The sequence below is a fragment of the Suricata suricatta genome, chromosome 10 (assembly GCF_006229205.1).
Source record: "Suricata suricatta isolate VVHF042 chromosome 10, meerkat_22Aug2017_6uvM2_HiC, whole genome shotgun sequence".
NCBI classification, from domain to species: Eukaryota; Metazoa; Chordata; class Mammalia; order Carnivora; family Herpestidae; genus Suricata; species Suricata suricatta.
The window spans coordinates 19584506-19607618 of NC_043709.1; the positions used below are offsets into that span (position 1 = coordinate 19584506).

The 23113-nt window shown below is 39.5% G+C and overlaps 1 protein-coding gene across 2 annotated transcripts in view; it reads right to left on the reverse strand.

Moving 5' to 3' along the window:
- Positions 1-23113, reverse strand: part of ANO4 (anoctamin 4) — a 229315-nt gene that overhangs the window by 40557 nt on the left and 165645 nt on the right. For both annotated transcript variants that reach the window (XM_029955757.1, XM_029955756.1), the window contains 8 exons: positions 21071-21153; positions 18254-18394; positions 15300-15464; positions 8944-8980; positions 6609-6720; positions 5577-5634; positions 5341-5438; positions 2887-3029 (listed from right to left, as the gene is read on the reverse strand). In XM_029955757.1, coding sequence (XP_029811617.1) covers positions 2887-3029; positions 5341-5438; positions 5577-5634; positions 6609-6720; positions 8944-8980; positions 15300-15464; positions 18254-18394; positions 21071-21153 — 837 coding nt within the window. The remainder of the gene's footprint in view (positions 1-2886; positions 3030-5340; positions 5439-5576; positions 5635-6608; positions 6721-8943; positions 8981-15299; positions 15465-18253; positions 18395-21070; positions 21154-23113) is intronic.

Here is a 23113-nt window from a genome sequence, read left to right on the forward strand (position 1 = left end):
ACTCTAAGACTGGTAGTTGGAGTGTTAATTGATATAACTTAGTTTTAAAAATTCAGTGTTGGCTGAAGATCAACAGATGCCTATCTCATGGTCTAGTAACTCCACTCCTACATAAATCCCCTTCAGAAATACGCACAAATGTAAACCGAAGCACATGTACAAAATCTCACAATATTATTTGTAAGAGCTCAAACCTAGAAATAACCCACATGACTATCTCAAATAGAATGGGTAGATAAATATTGGTATGCTCCTATTTATTTTCAGGAGCCTAAAGGATCTGTAGACTCACAAAATAGTTTATTGATTGGCAGAGTAACATCTGCATTTCCACAAGTAAAGTTGCCTCTCTTTTTGACTCAAGCTTGACAGAGGCTTTGATGCCTATTAGAAAGCATTTATCTAGCACATTTATCCTTAGCAGTGCTCATGATGTTTCATACTCATGAAGTACATTTTATGATATGGGAGAGGGCTGACAGTTGCTGATGGTGGTGACTGTGTGTTGTAGGGGAGCAAAACAGAAAGTTGGGGAGTATCTGGGAGTAGAAATGCAAAAAAACCCCTCCATGTGTACCTAAAGATGGAGGTGAGTATCAAAGAGAAATTCCACCTGCTTCATAATTTTGCTTCGTGTACACATTCTAGGAATACTATATGGTAATTAAAGTTTTACTACCTGGAGTAACATAGAAGAATCATATACACATGATATTGAATGAAAGAAGCCAGTTACAAAACAGTATGTATTGTACAATTTCATTCACATGGAAATTTTAAAAAATGACATTAAAAATCAGGAGATTAGGAGGTTAAGCGGCTGACTTTGGCTCAGGTCAGGATCTCATGGTTCATGAGTTCAAGCCCCGTGTCAGGCTCTGTGCTGATAGCTCAGAGCCTTGAGTCTGCTTCAGATTTTGTGTCTCCCTCTCTCTCTTTACATTTTATTAAAAAATTTTTTTTAAATCGGGAGAGTAGTTAGTGAGGGTATTATGACTTGGAAAGAAAACAACAGAGCCTTCCTTGATAATGATAATATTCTGCTTCTTGATCTATCACACAGGATGGCAAACATTTTCTTTAAAGAGTCAGACAGCAAATATTCCAGACTTGAAGGGCTATACAGTGTCTGTCACAACTACTCAATTCTACTGTTGTGTAAAATGAACTACAGATAATATGTAAATAAATGGATATTGCTGTGTACCAATAAAACTATATTGGACTCAGTTTGCCCTGAGGGCTAGTAGTCTATCAAACTCTCACCTACACATATTGGCAAATTTGTAAAAATTATGGGTCTGTATACTTATTTATATACTTTCTGCATTATCTGCTGTACTTTACTATAAATATACTATTAAATATATATAAATATATGTATATATATATTTAAAATATATATATAACAAAGCAGGGAAGTCATTAAGAAAATAAAATGACAAGAACAGAAGGAAGAAGTTAGAATTCTCTGGTTTGCTTGTGATGCTTCTGAGATTTGCTTCTTGCTGCAGATACTGCGGGACTCGGAACACCACTAATTCCAGCCACATAAAAGCTTCTTTTCAAGCACTCAATATACCAACATTATTGTTCATTTCCTTCTTTATGGGAGAAGAGTCCATTAAGAGACCTCAAAGTGGTTAGTTCTCTTAATGAATTCCCTTTATTAAGTTTTATTATTAATGCCCACATTGATTTCTTCTCTGAGTTATATCATTCTGCCATTCTATAATTGAAACTCCAAAAACATCAGTAGATGCTTAAGACATAAGCAATCTAAAAAACAGTAAGCATCAATTCTACTACTCCTTTAATTTTCAGATTTTCCCAGAAAGAACTGCTTTCAGAAGTAATGCATCTTATCCATCCCTACCCCCACTTTTGCCCCAATGTTACAGACTCTAAACATATTTGAAGAAAAAACCTATACACACTCAATATATCTGCTAAGAGACTTTGTTAGCTCTTCTCCCCTGGGAAATAAGAACAGGAAAATAATAATAATGATACAGATAACATGTACCAAGTATATACTTATGAGCCAGTCATTGTTCTAAGCCCTTTCCATTCATTAACTCATTTACTCCACACAAAGACCTGATGAAGTGGTTACGCTCATTATTATCCCCACTTTAGAGGTGAGAACATTGAGACAGAGATTAAGTAATTGTCCAAAATTTCATAGTTAATAAGTGATAAGGCTGGGATTTAAATCCAGGTAATCTGTTTCCATAGCCCATGTTCTGAGGTAACATGCTAAGATAAATAGCTTGGGTTTGATTAATAAAGAAATCTAATTCCTTGCAAGTAAGTGTTGTATAGTTTAAGCCTTCCTAGCTTCCGGCCATCGTCTCCAAGAGAAATGGCTGCTCCCCCTCTGCCCTCCTGATGCATCCTGCAGCATCTGTGACAATTTGCTGCACTTACTTTTTACATCTCTGGCTTTCTCCCCACTAGTCCATACGTTCTTTGAGAGCTGGGACTATGCCCTATTCCTTCTTGCAGTTCTAGTGCCAAACACAGTGACTGCCTGGACACAACACGGCTCAATACATGTCGGCTAAATGAGTGAGTCAATCACGCCATGAATGCTAACTCCTTTTTCTTTGGCTTAACTAATTCTCCAACTCATTTTTGTTTTCTGGTGATTGGTTACAAGGGACAGGACACAATATCATGAGAAGTTTGAAGCGACCAGACTTTTGGCACCATCTCTACGGACTGAGCTTCTTAAAGCAAGAAATTCTCTTCTGAAGCACTTAGCTTAAGACTCCCCACATGTTTCTGGTCTCAGTGATAATGGGTGCATGTCTAGCTGAATTATAGCTTGAGATCTAGAATTTGCATTTAGAATTAATAGGATAAAATAGGATATTTGCATACTCATTTCTAAGTATTCATCGAAGAGTCCATAGGCATTCATGGGCTGAAGGTTGTAGTCCTTTTCCCACTGTGGGAAACTTATTTTCCTTTCGGGTCCACGTTCCTGTCGTACTTTCCTTCTGGTCCACCAATTCTGAATTAACCTGCACAATAAGATAAATTCTTTAAAAAAAACATATGGCTGTTTGTGAGGTGGAAATAGTAAGACAGAGTTCAAATACAGAACCATCACTTAAAAACTTTTAGGATAGCCTGCCAAGGGGATAAAACCTTGGATTAGGAAGAAACTAACAATGGAGGCTATACTTCATGCATTTGTGCTTGCAAGTGAACAGAATGTCTGATGAACTTATTTTAAATATTCATGAAATTGTTTCATGTTTAGTGTTGCCTTGGAGGGTTGGATAGAGGACTGAGAGCATCTATAAACTGACTCTCTAGCACAAAGGCAATACCCAGACCTTGGAGTAGAGGAAGGTTTGGCCTAGCTGACTTAAGTCAGGACACATGAGCACTGTTCCTATGTGGGTGCTGATCTGCATATTGAGAGAGGGCCTGGGAGATCTGCAATCCCACTAAATCCTTCCTCTTTTTGGCACACTGAAGCCTGCATGCAGTTCCACACTTGGACTTGGCTGCTTTTAGCTCAGCCTGGAGACAGGGGCTTTGATTCCCAGTAAAATGCATCTCACACTGGTGAGGTTAGCACATTGATCCTTAGTAATGTTCAGGAGTGCATCTTATGATATGGAACAGGGTTAAGGAAATGTGGAGGAGTGAGGTCAGGTCTGTATGCCAGAGGGGACAAGGACAAATTGAAGATGATATCCAAGAGTAGAAACGCCAAAAAAAAAAAAAAAAACCCTCAAAAAACTAAAAAACAAAACAAACAAACAAAAAAACCAAACGAAATGTGAACTAAAGGAAAAAATAAGATGGGTATCAAAGACAAATGACCTATTTCACAATTTTGCCCAATGTCCATAACTACTAGAAGATGAAATATACTTTCCCTTGATGTCTCTGACATTTTTTTAAGTTATGGTTTATAATTTAAAGTAGCATACTGCTGTTAATTTTTAAATTTTATGCATTTAAAAAGTTTTATAGAAAACATAAAGCACTTGGAATAAGTTTTCTAAAAAGAAATCTAAGAACAGAAAATTCCTGGATTGGCTCTGACAAAGAGCCAAGAAGTGACTTTTTCAAAGTGATCCAACTTCTGGCTAATTGTTCTGGTTGAACCCCCTGAAACCAGGAGTTCTCTATGGAGACACCAAGCTGACATGAAAACCAGTAGGTGTGGAAGGAATTAAAGCAGAAAGAGGGGCATGTGTGAGTGGCTCAGTCAGCTAAGCATCAGACTCTTGATTTCAGATTAGGCCATGATCTCACAGACTGTGAGTTCCAGCCCCATGTCAGACTCTGAGCTCACAGCAACAGCAACAGCTTTGCGCCTGTTTGGCTTCTCTGTCTCCTCTCTCTGCCCCTCCCCTGCTTGCTCTCTCTCTCTCTCTCTCTCTCTCTCTCTCAAAAGTAGACATTAAAAAAATAAAGCAGAAAGAGGAGTTGCTGACTTATGTTCCTTTAAAACTTAACTGACCAGAGCTGAGCAAACACAGCAAAATTCAAGGTTACCCTCATAAAAGTGATGCAAGTTTTTGCCTATCATCATCAACAGAAACTATCATCATCACGTGATCCTATTTTTACGGGTTAGGGTATGTTGACTTATCATTTCTTTTTTTGCATCTCTAAACTTTTCTTTTATTCCCATAAGTTCCTTTTCTGTACAGTTTGAATTTAAGATAGTTTAAAAAAATTACCGTTCCTGATTTATCATGGGGGAGAACAAGCAGAGCTCTAGTTAATGTGTTCTAACTAGTGAGAACCTTGCAGTCCAAGCAAGTGTTCAACATTTAGGGCCCCACAGAGACTTTTTGGTTAAATATTTTTTTTGATGTTTATTTATTACTGAGACAGAAACAGAGCATGAATGGGGGAGATGCAGAGAGAGAGGCAAACAGAATCTGAAGCAGGCTCCAGGCCCTGAGCTGTCAGCACAGAGCCTGAGGCGGGGCTCAAATCCACAAACCGTGAGATCATGACCTGAGCAGCAGTCGGATGCTTAACCGACTGAGCCACCCAGGCACCGCAGACTTTTTTTTTTTTTAAGAATATTCACTATCATTCATACTTCTTATATTATTAGCACCACGCTCTAACCAACTGAGCTAACTGGCCACCTGCTCATACTTCTTATATTAAATCTTCCTAGAGAACCAATGTTTATTACTTTCATGACTGCCTTTGAATAACTGAGCATGAACGCTTAGCTCCAGGTACACGCCCTGGCTTAACCGCTGAGTCTGCATTGCTTACGTACTTGCCACACCTAGAAAAGCCAATAATGAGCAATGCTGCATCTCCACTACACACGTCTAAGGTACTTACGGGTAGCCAAGTTCCATGAAATTATTCCAGGTCTGCTTTAGCACCATTATAATACCCATTTGCATACAGAGATCAATAAGGCATCCACTAGGGTGGCACTGCGAGGTAAGCAAACACAGAAATTCCAGAATCAATGGAGAGGAAGAAAGAGAGTCTGGTTTCTAATCTGCAAAAAGTGGCCCTAGGCTGTTTAATAGAAGTCTGTAGCAAACAAAGAATGATGGAAGAATACAGACCTCTTCTAGTCTCCATCTGTTTATCAGCCTCAAGTAGGCACCTGGGTGTCCTGTAAATCTTTAACAAACAGAAAAACAAACCATTAGTAGCCTGTAGGTCTAAGCGTTCCTGGACTACTGTGTTCAGATTAGCCTATCCTCCAATGAAAATTGCAGGTACAATCAGGTCTGAGAGAAGTAGGAAAGCCTCTAGAGCTGTCCTAACTGCAGCTTCTGGAATTCTGCAGGGGATATTTCCCTTCTGGACTGCCTGGCTGCTAACCAGAGGCCAGCTCTTGTTGCTTGCTGTGACTTTGAACATTTTCTGCCGAGTATCAAGTGCTCTGGCCTGTATAACAGCATGTTGGATTGACACACATTCTCATCTTTTTGAATAAAAGTTTAATTAAAAAAAAATAACCAGTTTCACTATTTGACTAGAATTGCACACTGAAGTAGCTCCATACTGAGGAGAGGCTGCTGCATCCATGCAACCAAAACCCAATGCTCCGCCCTCCTCTGGTTCTTGACTCCTGGGAAACACTTCCTGGAGCCATGGAAATCATAGGACAGGACGGCGCAACACAGGAGCCTCTCCAAATCCTTGTAACTGCTGGAGTCGGAAGTTGACCACTCTCCTCTGGTGTCCTAGGTCAGCCCCTTTCCTGTCTGGATGTTTTTCCCTTTTCTGTGAAGGCAGGCATCCAGGGCACACTGCAGATCACTTTCCCCATTATGGCACCTGCTTGTATTGGTGTGAGACCAGGGTCCTGATTCAGATGCGGATGGAGCCCACAAGTTTTAAATCCATCCTTCAGTTGTGCAAATGCTTCTCTTCTCTGTACCTTACGCCAGGAAAAGGTGCACAGGTAACTTTTGAGTGGTGTGACCATTAATTACCCAGGATGGGAATAGGAAGGGAAAGGAGGAGGCTGTTTTCTCGTTTTAGCCTTTGTATAAATCACTCTAAAGGGGGTGCTTCTCGGTCACCCTGGTCGGTGACCTGAGTGCTCTGTCCTGGCATCCAGGAGCATGGAGAGATCAGGCTCTTACCTTCCAAGGAAGAACGCGATGTAAAATGTGGAGCTGTTCAGATTGACAAACTGAAAAAGAAACATTTTCAGGGTGAAGCTGTTCTCCCACTCAGACTCTGTGCGAGGCTGTTCTGTGGACAGAAGAGGAGTAGAACTTGAGAGGCTGCATTTGACCCCTTCTCGACTCCCCCTGCCCTACCCCCTACACACCTAGGAGCAGAGGTGTCCTAAGGAAGCTGTAGGAGACCCCAGTTTGCCTGAAGGCGGTGTGATGGAATGAACCACCATGGGATCCTTACGCTTAAGACCAGCCCCATCCAGACTGTGGTGGAAAGCAGCTACTGATGGGTCTTTAGGGATGGAATTTCCAGTTTGTTCTGCTGGGACAGGATGCCAGAGGGCCTGGAGTACAGACAGCCGCACTTACAGGGCCTCATTCGCAGGCCTGGCACCTGCAGCAGCCTGTCCTTTGCTCTTAGTTTCTACCTGTGAGGTAGGGTCTGTGTGGAGTCAGGCCCTCTCCCAGCTCCTAATAATTCCTTGTTCTCAATTTCTTTTCTGGTGAAATGGGAGATGCTGCTGGGCAAGAGGGAGTCAGACCCCCCCCTCCCCGAATGCTGAGTATCTTACGTCTTTGCCTGTCACCCTTATCTATCATTTTTCATCCCCGTGGACAAATACCAAGGAGACAACCTCATTTTTAGAGCTTTTACTGTGTATCACCATCTGCATCTTATAATATTCTGACCTCTGTCATGTGTGAATTCTCATCTCTTTATATTTTGACTTCCATAAAGCAAATGCTCTTGGACACTGATATAAATCAAACTTCCAACATGACATCTCATGTCAAATGCATCTATTCTGTAGGAGCTGCAACCTCATCCCATGTAATGTCAAGGAAAATGTATTTAATGTAATAGTGTATTTTTTCTGTTTTCACATTCCCTGAGCTTCTATCTCTCTTTACCATTTCACCCCACCAGTTCCTTTTCTATTAATTATAATTCACAATGCTTACTGGGAGCATATCTGAGAAGGGAAGGGAGAATCTAATTTAACAAGGCTGTACTGCTGACGAGGGAAGGAAATACAGGATTGATGCAGGGGTGGAGGAGAGGGGAAAATGAATGATGGGCATTGAGGAGGGAGGGCACTTGTTGGGATGAATACTGGGTGTTGTATGTAAGTGATGAACCATGGAAATCTACCCCCCAAACCAAGAACACACTTTATATACTGTATGTTAGCCAATTTGATAATAAATTATATTAAAAAATAAAAATAAAAGAGTTTTAGCTTTATTTCACTTCTGCTACTGAACTACTGGTAACCTAGGAAGGTGTCCCAGGTTGCTGTTAGCCAGCTGGGTGGGTTCCCAGGTACCTCGAGCAGATGGACCAAGGCTGTATCTCCTGGCATCTTTGCCAGCCTGGATCAAGGTGCCACTAGACACAGTCTGCCAATGCAGTTACCTCTTCTGTGGATATAAACTTCTTTTTGGGCAAGGGATAGTCATGATGGAGGTTTCAATGACATTAAAGGAGATATGCCAGGTGCCTACCTCTGTATCTGGTATAGAAAAGCTAGATAAATGGCATCTTGTATTATAATGATTATTATAAATAAGAGCAGTTTTGTGATCCCCCCAACCCTGGACAAGCTATATATGGGCATGTGCTAAAATAGGCTACATGTGGGAGCATGTAATTTTCTCAAATTGTATACAGTGAAATGACTAATATTTCATGAATAAAATTGGGACAATTTCTATATATTGACAACCTGGAAAATGTACAGTATATATAGTAGGCTGCCAGATTGTTCTAATGCTTTATGGAGTCAGAGAAATGTTCTTAAGGGTGACTTGTCCAGATGAATGTTATCTCTACAAACATCAGTAATGGTTAGGCTGTCTACATTCCTGGTAGAAGGCTCCCAGTCTTCAAAGCAACTAACCTTGCTATGGTTTTATATAACATGAAAAACTTGACACTTTTTATTTAAATGAAAATTATATGCAATAGCAAGTAAACCCTTTTCTAAATGACTCTGGGCACTTTATTCACATTTACTTCTGTGATGCTATATTTTGGAGCATTTAGAGAAGACCTGCTTTAAATTATATTAGCTCATGATAGATAATATTTATGACAAATTTTAAAGCTTTTAGTAGAAAAGATCCCTCACGTGCTAGAAATATTTAAAATGTCCCACTGAAAGCGAAGAACTTATTGTATGCAACTTGAAATAAAAAGAATATTTCTTTTCAGCAGTATTTCAGAAATGAATCTTTGAAAAGATACTTTCCAGACCAAAATACTGTACCATGAAATACGAAGGGTCTCACTTACCTAAATTTGTCAGAAGAAGTGCAACTTTTTCATAGAGCTGTAAAATAAATATCATACATTTAACAAAAAAAACAATAGATGCTAAAAATGTAATTAATAAGGAAATAGGTAATCAAGTCATGAGTGAAAATAATTTCATTGACCATCTATTACTTGAACAATGAAAACATTGTAAACAAAGAACTGTGTCCTTTCTGAGCAAGAAAGAAATGCACAAGGTCCCATTTTGCTATTTTTAAAATCTCACATCTTATATCGGAGTGAATAATTCTATGGCAACAAGACTGGCTGCCAGTGATGACCAGCTTGCTATGTGATGCTCAGCAAATCACAACATTCTTGGACCTTAGGATCTCTAAGACTGATTCTGATGGTAAGATTCTGTAATCTTGGGGCACCTGGATGGCTCCGTTGGTTAAGTGTCTGACTCTTGGTGTTGGCTCAGGTCATGATCTCAAGGTTCCTGAGTTTGAGCCCCCCATCAGGCTCTGTGGTGACAGCATGGAGTCTGCTTAGGATTCTCTCGCTCTCCCTCTCTCTCTGTCCTTCCTCTGTATGTGCACGCTCTCTCTCTCAAAATAAATAAATAAACTTAAAAATATATTTAAAATTCTGTAATCTCAGGGTGCCAGGGTGGCTCAGTCAGTTAAGTGTCTGACTTCGGCTCAGGTCATGAGCTCACAGTTTGTGAGTTTGAGCCCCACATCAGGCTCTGTACTGATGGCTCAGAGCCTGGACCCTGTTTTGGATTCTGTGTCTCCCTCTCTTTGCTCTCCCTCCCTTGCTCATGCTCTGTCTCTCTCAAAAACAAACATTAAAAAAATTTTTTTTTAATTCTGGAATCTCATTGTTTATGGACTGGTTTATTTTCTAGATAAGAGCATTCATAAATACTCAAGTGATGAAACTTTACTGAGAACTCCTAAGCTAATCCTCTGCTTTTCCATTACTGCATTGGATGCATCCTTCACTTACCCAGCCATCTGGTAAATGGAGGGTCCTAAGAGGGAAGGGAAAGTGTGTGTGTGTGTGTGTGTGTGTGTGTGTGTGTGTGTATGCATATATTTATACAGTGCAGGGTACCGTTCAGGGCAAACCCAGGTTTAGGAACATCGCCAGAGAGGATATAAATTGAGAAAAAAAGTGTCTTCTCTAAAATGAAAGATGGTAAAATGGAAGTTTCAGAAAACTAGTGAAATGGATTTGAACAACATGAAAATTAAGATCATATTTAGTCTAAAGTAGAGAAAATGCGCTGGTTTAAATTCCCCAGGCTGGAATACAACTTTGCCAGCCAGCTAGCTACAGGGCCTGGCATGTTATCTCTTCTCTTCAAGCCATTGTTTTCATTTTATGTAGTTGAGAATGGGTATTGGAGTCATTGATCTTAAGGTCCTTCAACTTTTTGAATTCTCTCATTCAGGATTGCGACTAACTACAGAAATAGGCAAACTATTGACTGTATGATTCTAAACTTTCAGCATGACTATGGTGTGCTACAGTAAGATAATTAATATGGCCATAGTATTAAATTTTGTGTATAGAAACCTCAGACACTTGGAATTCAGTGCTAAAAGAGATGTGTGCAATTTTTCATAAGGAATTCTGTGGTGTAGTCATACATTTTAATTTTATCTTAAAAATATTGGTTAATCACAGATTAGGACAGGTGTTTTTTTAATAAAATATTTTACTGTTACAAACCCATTTTATCATTAAAGTTAATTATGTAATTTTCAAGGAAAATTAGATTTGACTGGTGAGACAACCTTTGTCAAAATACAATAAAAAATGTTTATTTGTTTATTTTGAGTGAGAGGAAGAGTGGGCAAAAGCGAGCAGGGGAGGGGCAGGGAGAGGGGGCAAGAGTGAGCAGGGGAGGGGCAGAGAGAAAGGGAGAGAGAAAATCCCAAGCAGGTTCCATGCTGTCAGTGCAGAGGCCCATGCAGGGCTTGACCTCACGAACTACAAGATCATGACCTTAGCTAAAATCAAGGATCAGGTGCTTAACTGACTGAGCCACCCAGGTACCCCTCAAAATACAATTTTTGATTATCTAGTTTATCCTTTGTATCTTTTATGTTGACGTGCTTTTGTCCAAGTGCCTCACTTTGCACTCCTGTCTCAAAGGTCTTGGTAGCTGGTGACATACCAACATTATTTTGATTTGGATGCTGAAAAAAAAATGGAACTCATGGAAGAATAATGTAGGAGTCAAAATATGATTAATACTAGCCTTGTGAAAAATAAGGTAAAGTGTTTGGGGACACAGTAGGGATCCATGGCAGCTATAACTTCTATAAAACATTTATACAAGTTTACAGATGCCAGGGGGTGGACAGTTAGGCTCTGAGCAGAAGGCAGCTGGAAAGGGCACATAAGCAGAAGGCCTGATGGCCAGCAAGAGACCTTCAGATGAGTGGTTTCTGGAAAAGGTCTGATTTCTCATTAGGCAGTTGAGATAGAAATCATGGATGATTTGTTCTGATAAAAGCAGTAGAAAATCTGTTCCCAGACTGGATGCCACAAATCGTGAAAGTTAAAATCTGTAACTGACAGAAGGCTTTCTGACCTTAAGTATATTTCCAGAAGAAAACTGTAAGTGCTACTAATTTGATCCTGTCCACTTGAACAATGTATGTGGGTTGTTCTGATGCAAGCCATGTTTTATGGTTTACTTCTTTTTGGAACAAGACATTATGCTTTTCACTGTTTAGAGTATAAAATATCTGATTCATATTGGTATGGCTGAGCAAAAAGGATGGTAATAACTTTTAGTCTCCTCCTGGGACATATTCTTATTGGCACTTTTTGTTTGCAACCACCATACTGAGATGTTCTTTTGTCACAACAGAGGCAGATTGGAGTGAAACAGTACAACAAGGAGCAAGAAAATCCATCCTACTCACTCCATCTTTTAGGGATTTATTTTTAAAGAAGAAATAAAATGAAAACTAATAAATGCCACTTAACCAGTTATTAAGAAGCCTAATATTTTGTTGGGATCCAGAATACTTCTATAAAATAATACAAATTTTATTTTTATTTTCAGAAGTAAATACACATCATAAAATCTAGAAAATAGGCATCCCTTATACATCTGCTTCTTCAGTTAGGGTTGCAGAACTCTAGCAGAAAGTCAGAAACAGGGTATGTGATCTATAACAATATTATTTAAAAATTAGAGGCTATAATGAATGTAAGTTAAAAGCCAATATAGCTCTCAAGGTTTTTATAGTCAATTAATGTAAAGTATTAATGATTCATGACTAAATGATGATTTTTTTTGCAAGGCCAGTATGACCAAAATTTTTAGTAGCTGAAAATAATTTATGTAGCTATAAAAATGCATATGAAAATATGTGTGAAACTATCTTAAGTTGAATAATTTCAGAAGCCAGTGGATAGTTGAGTTCATTGAATTGGTCAAAACTATATTATTGTTATTAGTCTGTCATCTGTCCTTTAAGTGATATTTGCTTAAGGACTTACTTTTTTATTTTTTTGGATATTCTGATGAAAACCTTTTCAAACTATATTACACACTTGGTTGCCTTCATAATGGAACGTGCAAGGTTTCAGGGCGTAAGACAGGACTGTAAATGTGTGTGCTGGGATGGGGACATCATCAGAGATGGCTGAGGAGAGGAAGGCAATTGCTTCCTGCACAAAAGGGTCTTGGATGCAGCTGCTTTGAGAGTTCTTACAAATGTTTTTTATTTTCTTTCCTTCCCATTGCTATGACTTGTCATTTCCTGCCCTTAACAGAATTCTTGCCTTAGTAACCTTCTGTTTTTCTAATCTAAAGTTGGTGAGAAATCAGAACATCAAAGGTGTTCACATTTACCCCAAATAAATGAAAACATAACCTTAAGGGCATGTATAAAAATACATATTACCTTTAGTGTGTGGACTCTATATCATCCATTTCAGTGACTCTGAAGTGCTTGTTAGATAAAACATATAAATGCCTAGTGGTCTGTCTCCCAGCACAAAGTAGGTGCTTTGCAATGTCCACAACTATATAGTTTTCCTACTCTCTATGCTCCCTTCCTCATTGTTAGTTTATTTTCTCTTTTCTTGGTTGTATCTCATGAAGCAGAGATTGCTGGGTAAGTGATTTCTAGTTAAACAAAGTCTCACACTGACAACATTGGTATCTGCTCAAAATGTATGAGCAACCATGCATTTATAGACTCATTACATGTATACAGGAATTTATTTCCTAAGATGTATAAATTAAATTTTAATAAAGCATTAGAGAAAAGAGAGCTTTAATTCATTGCAAACTACCTGGACACAGAATCTTTCACTGCCCTGGCTGTTTGGTTAATTTCACTATGAATCACTCCCCTTCGCAATGTGTATATTCCACAATTAACTCGGAGACTAGCTAAATCCTGGAGGAGGGACTGCCGGGGGGAGGGCTGGGGTGCCACATATCCACTCAGTCTCCACTGGATAATGCAATTACACAACCACCACGTCAAATAATTAGTAACTGCTCTTCTGTCATAGTTTCTGGATTTTGAAACTTTTTTCTAAAATAATAAAGAAGCTCCTGTTATTAATAATAGATAGCAATATTAATAGCAATAATAATACTAAATCCCCTATATTTTATTAGCTCAGTGGTTACTAGTTCACTAAAAAATCATAAATGAACTCATTCAATATTGGGTGGGTTGAATTCTGTTAGGGATCACTCTCAATGTATTAGAGTGTTATAGAATTTAGAATTGTTTAAAGAGCTAGAAATAATAATCCAAACAGATTAAACAATATTGATAATAGTATTAACTTGCTTGGCCTTTGAAAAAATCCTTTTTTAATGATGAGAGCATTTCAGCATTATGGCCCATATTTAAGATGCAATATAATTAAGGGTGAGGGAACCATAATTAATTGAACAGCTACTCCATGCCTAACATCGTGCTTGGCACTCTGCATACATTATCTTATTTATCCCCTGCTACAAACCCCTGTCAGGAATTGCATGTATAGGTTGACTTCAAATCTAACATGTCAGCAAATAATATTATTCTGCAAATAACAACAGTCTACTGAGCGGCTACTATGTGCCAGTCCCTGATCTAGGTAGTGAACAATAATAAGATTTTTAAAAAAGTAGACAAAAGTCTGTCCCCTTGGGCCTACATTCCCATAGAGAAGACAGATAATAAAATAAGTTTTAAAAAGCATATTACGTAGTGATAAGCACCATGGAGAAAAACAGCAGGTAACGAGATAGGAAATTGTCAGAGGGCAGGGGTGGGGGACAGGTCTAAACCAAGTGACCATGGGAACCTTATATTAGAAGAGTGACACCTGAAGGCGGAGAGGAAGTAAGTCATGCAGAGCATGCCTGGCACAACCAGGGAACAACTGGAGGGCCAGGGTGGAGCAGGAGAAGCAGGGTGAGTAGGGAGAAGACAAGGTCAGAGATGTCCCTGGGGCCAGAAGAAGGGGAGCCCTGGAGGCCACATGAAGATGTGAACTTTTATTCTGAGCAAGAAGAAAGCCACCGGACATGGTGAAGAAAGCAGTGACAGGAGCAGGGGTAGGAAGCTCACTCTAGCGGCTGTGATGAGTCTAAACTGAAGGAGCAGAGGCAAAGGAGCCGGAAGACCAGTTAGGAAGGCACTGTAGTAGCCCAAGTAGGAGATACTGGGGTCTTGGACCAGGGTGGGACTTGGAAATGTGTGAAAAGTGATCAAATACTGGAGACAGTGAGAGAAACAGAGGAATCAAGGGTAATGCTAAAGGTTTCCAGCCTGAGCAGCTAAGTGGGGAGAGGCTATGGAGGAGCTGATTCTGGAGGGAAGAGAGAGGTCTGGGGGAGGATGGTGGAGCAGGCAGGTGGATGTATGAATTTGGGGTTTAAGGGAGACATCTGGGCTGAAATACAGAACTGCAAAAAGCCCGAAAATAACACAAGTTACATGTGCCATCCCCTTGTAGGGCGATCTCAAGGAATGCTTTGGATACCGACCACTTTTCCTGTCATTCAGAATCAAAAGGAAATGGGAACCAACACTACTGAGCTATGTCACAGATTCTAGGCTGGGCCTTTAAAGTATCTTCTTCGTTTCCCCAAAGAATATATATACGGTGTTATCTTATTGTGTAAAGAAATGAACTACGATTCAGAGAGGGGAAGTGCCTTGCCTAATCTTACACTTAAAACTTCTGGAGCCTAGATTTGACTCAAGCCTTCTCAATCCTCCACGTGCTGGGTAGTTTGCTGCCCAGCTATCAGCGCTATGGGACAGGCTCTCCCCTCGGAAGCTAGGCCCCTTTAGCAATAGAAGAAAACTGCAGGCCACATTGGGCTAGTTACCGTGCAGCTCACTTACCACATTCAGCAGCATAATGATGCAGAAGTTGATGCACACAGCAGTCCCTGTTGTTGCAACCTGAGAGTTATTCCTGATTAACGCCCACTTAAAGGCAGCAAAAGTGCTGACCGTCACCACCCGGTAAATGACAATCCCGAACACGGCTGCGATCACCACACAGATCTGGCAGGAAGACAGAGACCCTGTGAGCACTGAGGTGGAATGTCTGGGGGAAAATGGTCCTAACCACTGTAAAATCCCACCCCTAGAAAATGAGAAAAGGAAATAAGACAACTATTGTACTGACTCAAGCAACTGCAACAAAATGCTTGCTTTTCACCATGATTATTACTTTCTCTTGCATGTATTTTCTTTGTTATTCAAATAGAAAAATCATAGTGCTTGGAAGCTGATTAACTGTAAGCTATGGGGTAACACTAGAAGAATATTAGATTGAGCATATGTATTATGGAAATCTTATGATGTCACTCTTCTGCGTAAATCTATTGGTTTCTTTTACTCTTAGAATAAAAGCAACGCCTGTATGGTGGCCTTCAGTACTTTCTCCACCTCGTGGAGGCCATTTTCCTTTCTGTTAGGGACTCCAGAACCTCTCTCATTGTTTCAGATGGACTAAGCACCCTTAATCTTCAAGACCATTTCCTTTGTGTAAAATGCTGACTCCCCTCATTACCCTGTCAAAGACACATACATGTGCACACGCATGTGCACACACACAAGCAACCTAGTTAACACCTACTCATTCTTCACCCCTCAGCTCAAGAACTACTTCATAACTAAAGCTTTTCATGCCCCTCAGACCTTTTTCGTCATTATTATATGCTACCTAAACTCTTAGTATCCGATTTATAATTTCTAATAGTATGTCAGTTTGATTCTTGCCAGTTTCCACCACTGAGAAAGTACAGTATCCACCCCACTTATCCGTGAGGGATATTTCCAAGACCTCAGTGAATGTTTGGTTCTTCAGATAGTACTGAATCCTATATATATATATATTATGTTTTTTTCCTATACATACATACCTAGGAGAAAGTTTAACTCACAAATTAGGCACAGTAAGAGACTAACAACAGTAACTAACAATACAACAATATACTGTAATAAAGGCTACCTGAATGTAGTCTTTCTCTCTCTCCCTCAAAATAACTTATTGTATTGTACTCTTCTCGTGATGACGTGAGATGATAAAATGCCTGTGTGATGAGATGAAGTGAGGTGAATGATGTGGGCATATGACAAAGGGTTAGGCTACTACTGACCTTCTGAAGATATGTCAGAAGGAGGATTATCTCCTTCTGGCCTGGGGTTGATTGTGGGTAACTGAAACCCCAGAAAGCAAAACTGCAGATAAAGGGAGGGATCTACTCTAAGCTCCATCAGGGCAGGCATGGCACCTGTTTTGCTCACCATGGTTTCTGTGGCACCTTAACATAATTACAGGTGCACAGTAAGCGTTCAGCTATTTGTTGCTGAATACTCCAACTATGTGATAGGTACATAATTTCTTATTAATCATTTGTAAACACTGAAACGAGAAATCTTTCTCTGAAGATTTCACGGTATTTGAGAAGAATATGACATGTCTTCTATCTACTGGAAATCTGAGATTCCAAAAAGTTTTGTGTCTTTCATTAGGTGACTCAACATATTAAAGACCTTAACCTACTTAACTATTAAAAACTTTAAGCCGGGTCTCAGGATGGACATTGCTGAGTTACAGATTGCTTTCTTTATAAATGCATTCCTCTGTTTTATGCAAACTGTTTTTGGCTTCCTATAGGTGACATGCTCTAAAAGCTTAAGTATGAACCCTAGCTGGAACTGGCCAAAATACAACAACTGTCCACATCTTGGTTCTTGAACTATTGATAGGGAGATAAGTGAAACCCACATTGACTTTCAGACAAGGGTGCCATGGACAGCTCGCTGGACTTAGTCAGAAGTCTGGTCTGAGTTGTGGCTGTAGAATAGGAAAAACTTACTCTACATCTATAGGTCTTGTAAGAAACAAAAAAGTAAGACAATACATATGACTTTACTTATAGAAGGCAAGGCATGGTGCAAGTGCTTCCAGAGCAGTGTCTATAGAAAGGCGTGGATTTGAATCTTGGTCCGGCCAAGAGACCCCTGGGAATGCTGCCTACCCCTTCAACTCCCCAGTTCATTTCTGGCTAAAAAGGGGTCAAGTGTCTAGATTTGCTATCATCTTGTCCTTCCTAATATAATGACCTATGAGACTTATTTACACACTTACTATTTGAAGAGGAAAGGAAAATCCTAACAACCCTTTACTGTTCTAAAATGACATTTCTGAAAATATGAATAAATTTTGTTCAGTAATTAACAGGGTCAAAGTTGATTACTAAATGACTTCTTTTTAGGAAAAGTCAACAATGCAGGTTCAAGTTAGTGTTTTTCAAACTGACATAACCATTAGTGGACCTAGAAATCAATCTTAGGGGGTTATAGCTGGCATTTAAAAAACACCATAGTAAAACAAAAAAAAATCAGTGTTCATTGCATATTGGAAAGGTGAGCATTGTTTCAGCTACTCTATTCAATACATCTACTGGTATAGCATATACTGGGTCATGACAGATAATGTATTTTCTTACATGGACATGGCAAGCAAAAAGTGTGAACAACCAATACTGCAGGTCTTATCTCAATTTTTATTTCCTCTCAGCATGGAATAGGGAGGCAGCCCAAAGAACTGGAGCTCTAGGTTATTTGCTGGCTGACTCCAAACAAGCCCTTACCCTTCTGGAGTCTCCATCTGTAACACGGGGAAAGAAGTACCATCTTTGACCACCTCATGTGGTCACTGTATTACATAGCAGAATATGTAAAAATGTTTTGTAGAATTCTGCAAATGCCTGATTATTGTTGTTACCACGCTATAGGTTTGTACTTTATGAAACAAAGAATTTTGTAGAAAAGTTTCAAACCATAAAAAATATCCCAGATGCAGAAACAATGAGTCGACTGCATTTATCTGCAAATGCCTGATATGGCTCTGGCTTTCCCGAAATGGGATTCATCCGCTCTTTCTTGGAGTACTTGGCTTCGAACTGGGGTCGTATTTCTTCCTAAAGAACAAAAAAAGACATTTTTATGCACGGGAGGGGTATGCACACAATAAAGAAACTTTTTTATTCTACTGTAAAACTAAATCAACAGCTACCACACTAAGAGGTCAATCAGTGAGGTGGTCTCAGAAACCCAGGTTTAAATGTTTGGAAATTGGCCACTTGAAAAAAATCTAAGGGATGCTAATCTAGACTTATCATCAAGGCCGTATAGTTTATTGTTTTTTAAAATTTGAGAGAGAAACTATGCATGCAAATAGGGGAGGGGCAGAGAGAGAGAGGAAGACAGAGAATCCTAAGCAGGCTCCATGGGGGCTCGGGCTCACTCTCACGAACCATGAGATCAGGACCTGAGCCAAGATTAGAGCTGGAAGCTTAACTGACTGAGCTACCCAGGTTCCCCAAGGCAGTATAATTTAGACTAACAGTTAGGTGTTTCCGTTATTGTACTAAGCTGTGCTAGAAGAAACAAACAGAATGAGAAAAGGGACCACTTCTCTTTGTCCCTAGTAGTATGAATTAACTAATAAGTTTTTACTTTTATTACCAGGGAATGAGACAGACACATGACAAAGAAAGTTTCTTAACATCAAAGTGTCCAGAATCCATGTTGTGAGTTATAATGGTAATATAATTTTTAGTGTCCTCCTACAATTACAAAAACACTTTTTTTTTTTTTATAGTGGCTCCTGGCTGGCTCAGTTGGTGGAGCATGTGACTCTTGTTCTCAGTGTTGTAAGTTCAAGGCCCACATTGCGTACAGACATTACTTAAAAATAAAATCTTAAAATTTTTTTTCAACGGAGGCAGCCCAAAACATGGTGAATGTATTTTTAACAAGCTCCTATAAGAGTCATTCACCTTTAATCAGTAGATTTTAAATGTATTAATTGTTATTGAAAAGAAGGTAAACATGTTTCAAATCCAGCTAAAATCAAGGCAACTCTAATTCTAAATCAAGCTGAGGTTTTGTTTCATTTAGTCGAGAACCATCTAATGTGAAAAGCTTATGACTAAAAAGCAATTATGGGATTAGGAACAGGAAATCAGCAAGAAGGTAGGCTCAAGCGGTTCCAGTTAATTAAGTACCTGTTCTATTTTCATGTCTTGCAAGCGGAGGCAAAATGAGTGGCAAGTCCGAAGAAATGGAGATTGAGTTAATCTACGCAGAAATGCTCAGGACTCGGATGGAGAGACAGAGAGTGAAGAAGGAGCTGACAGAAGGGTGGTTATGGAGACTGGGCAGAGTTTGGCAGTAGCTGGCCTGTGGAGGAGGAAGGGCGGCCTCGCTCCTGCTGCAGAGTAAGCCCAAGGCTGGACTTCACTCAGTGGCAGGCAGTGGGGAAGGACAGTGGGGGACACAGTTAAAATCAGGTTCTGCCTTCCTTTACTTATTTCAGGCAGTTACACTTGAGGATATAAACAGAACAGACCTAGAATCTTTTGCTTCTTTGGGAAACTGAATTTATCAGGCTCTGTCATCTAAAAGTCACTGAGTTAATTATCCTGGGACTGAAGCCCATCACTGAGCCAGACCTGTGTCTCTGGGTTTTATGGGATAAATTGTGTCTCCCCTCCCAAACTCCTACAAATTCATTTGTTGAAGTCATAACCTACAGTACCTCAGAGTATGATTGTATTTGGACAGAGCCCTTACAGAGGTAATTAAGCTCAAGGAAAGTGATTAGAGTGGTCCAATCCAATAGGACAGGTTCTTAATAAAAAAAAAATTTAGATACAGACACACACACAGAGAGAACTATGTGAAGACCTAGGGAGTACATGGCCATCTACAAGCCAAGGAGAGGAGCCTGCAACGGACTCTTCCCCCACAACCCTCAGAAGAAATCAACTCTGCCAATGCTTTGATCTCAGACTTCTAGCTTCCAGAAAAGTGAGCAACTAATTTCTGTTGTTTCAACCACCCAATCTGTGGTACTTTGTTGTGGGAGCCCCAAGAAATGGATACCCTGGGTTATCCATGAAGAAGGCATGTGGGAAGCTGGTGCTTTTCTGCACAGCAATCTGAGCATGGCAGGCTAGAATAAGAAGCATTTAGGCACTTCTACCAACAAGTTCTCTTAAGGGGTTTGCTTTCAAATACCTAGAGTTCTAATATTCTTTCTGCTTAAGTAAAGAAAATGGATACTATTTAAGAAAACTAGACAAATCTTACTACTAATTCTTATAATGTCTCTACCTACAAGTGAAATGCTTTATTTTACTTAGCCACAGAATCTTAATTTACTAAGCAATCAAAATGTTTTTTTTCTTTTTTTCTTTCTTTTTTCTCCCTTTCATTCATTAATTCATTCATTTTGAAAGTGAGGGGGGAGGTACAGAGAGAGAGCTGAAGAGAGGAAGAGAGAGAGAATCCCAAGCAGGCTCCATGCTCTTTGGAGCCCAATGTGGGGCCCAAACTCACAAACCACGAGATCCTGACCTGAGCCAAAATTAAGAGTCAGATGCTTCACCAACTGAGCTACCCAAGCACCACATCTTTTCTTCCTTTTAAATTCTGCTAGTTTTTATACTACTTGAAGTTTTTTGCAGAGATAGGTATTGAAATGCTTTGGGAGGAAACCTGACTTCTGTCACAGAGCAGAGTGATAACTCTAGGGGACTGTGTATTTGTTGATTTGCTTTTTGAAAAACTCTGACGTAAATAATACAAACCTCCTCTTCTTCCCAGTCTATCAAATCCCAGTCATAAGCAATTACTGCTCGTCTTCTTTTCCAAAACTCCAGGAAAACTGTCGCTGGAACAAGCAGAGAAAGACAAAGATGTTTTTGAATAAAGCAATGCTGTTAACTGTCACTGAGTAATGAGGTCATTGCAGAGAATTACAGCTGTTTGTGTAAGGATCCTTGAATATCACTAACTCCCATTTAACAGGGACCATTTCTGAGAATTACAAAGCTTGTGTCAAACATAATGAAAAATTAGAGATTTTATTTAGAGTTAAATTAAGCTGATTTGCAAGTCGAGGCAGAACAGACTTATTAGAATGACAAAGCTCCTGGTATACAAGAATGCAGAAAACTAGGTTACCAACATCTCTCTTATAGACAGAGTATTTATTTTTAAAATGGAGGAGCAGGTAAGGGCAGAAAAGCAAAAATAAAACTTAGCAGTTCACATGGATTTGACTGGCAGTGATTTCTTGTCTCTCAAATCTTCACAATAGCTATGTAAAATGTATTTTGGTGTTTTATTGAAAGAAGCTATTTTATTCTTTTTCTCCAAACTATTTCTTGGTTGTCACATTATGGGAAAAAGTGTGCATATTTTAAGAACTGTTTTCAACAAGGTGTGGGATAGTTGTCCTTTCCACCCAGGGAAATCTGGAGGTTATCTTCATTCGGCCAAAGTGACTTTCTACTCAATTCAATTAAAAATTATCTGCCCAAGTCAATTATTGAGCATTATACAATGACAGAAAGGAAAGAAAAATAATCAAGGCATAATCTTGCTGCCTTGGGAGTCATAAGCCAGATGATAGGACTCTCTCTCTAAAACCTGGAGGATGGATGCAACTAAGGATATCACAGAGATACCCAGGACACAGAATTAGTGGATCTCTCTCTCTCTTGTGCTTGGCTGTGTACTTAAGAATTAGAGAGGCAAGGGCCAAGAGCCAATCTGGTGAGAATTTTCTAAAGCAGGCCTGCTAATTCTTTCTCTACACTTGTCTTTGCCTCATCAAATTACTTGTCTTTGCATGGGGTTTCTGGGACAATTCTTTCATTAGGTCCTCTGGCCCCTCAAGCAAATGGCACTTGCTAAAGACGTTATCTCTTTTATGTCTCCAGAGTGTCCCCTGGTCTTAAAGAGAAAAAGCAGCCAGCCCTTGAATATGTGGTTATTCTTCATTAAAAGTCAGGACTCTGGCTTCAGAGAGGCTTGATGGGGGACCTTTCTGAAAAGCCTAAGGCCACAGGATACATATCCAATCTATCTTCCTGGCTATTGCTACTCTCCAACCCATTTGTGGTCCTCATCTAGAGGAACTGACTTCAAAGACAAACCAGAGGCTCTCAGAAATATTCCACCACTTTCTTCTCCCCAGTATGTGCAGAACCCTGCCTGGAGGAGAGAGAAAACTCTAACAAGGAATTCCCTTTTGTGGCCAATAATTCCCTCCTCCTTTCCATTCTAGAACTTGGGAGGATGAGAAGTTAATTGCTTGTACAATTGCCCATCTTTTGTGTTTTTGTATGAAAAAACATCTGAGGAAGAATCTCTTACCATGAACTAGGATATAACTGAATATAGGTTGTCTCCTTCAAGCTTCAATTTCATAGCCCTCCCCCTTTTTAAAAAAATCCCATACCCTTACTATTCCATGATTTAAATCCCTTTGTCTAAATACTCACAGCCCAGGGAGCCCAATGCACTTTGATTGTGTCTAGTTACATGCTGCCTTATATCAGAGTTTACATTTTCTTCTATGTCTCCTTTGAAGCTGCTTGTTGTTAATATATCTCTTTATCTTATACTACTATACCACTCAGTACTATACATTTGATTAAAAAGTATTATTTCTTTTATGGGTTGATTTTCAAAACACATAAAACTCCTAAGGGTTTTGTCAAGATTTTCTACTATACAGAATCCTTTCTACAAAAATTTGGTCTAAAAATATCTCCCCCCCCCTTTTTTTTTGCAAGCATCAGAAGGCTTAACTTTTCTTCTAGCATTTTGAACTCCTTAGATTC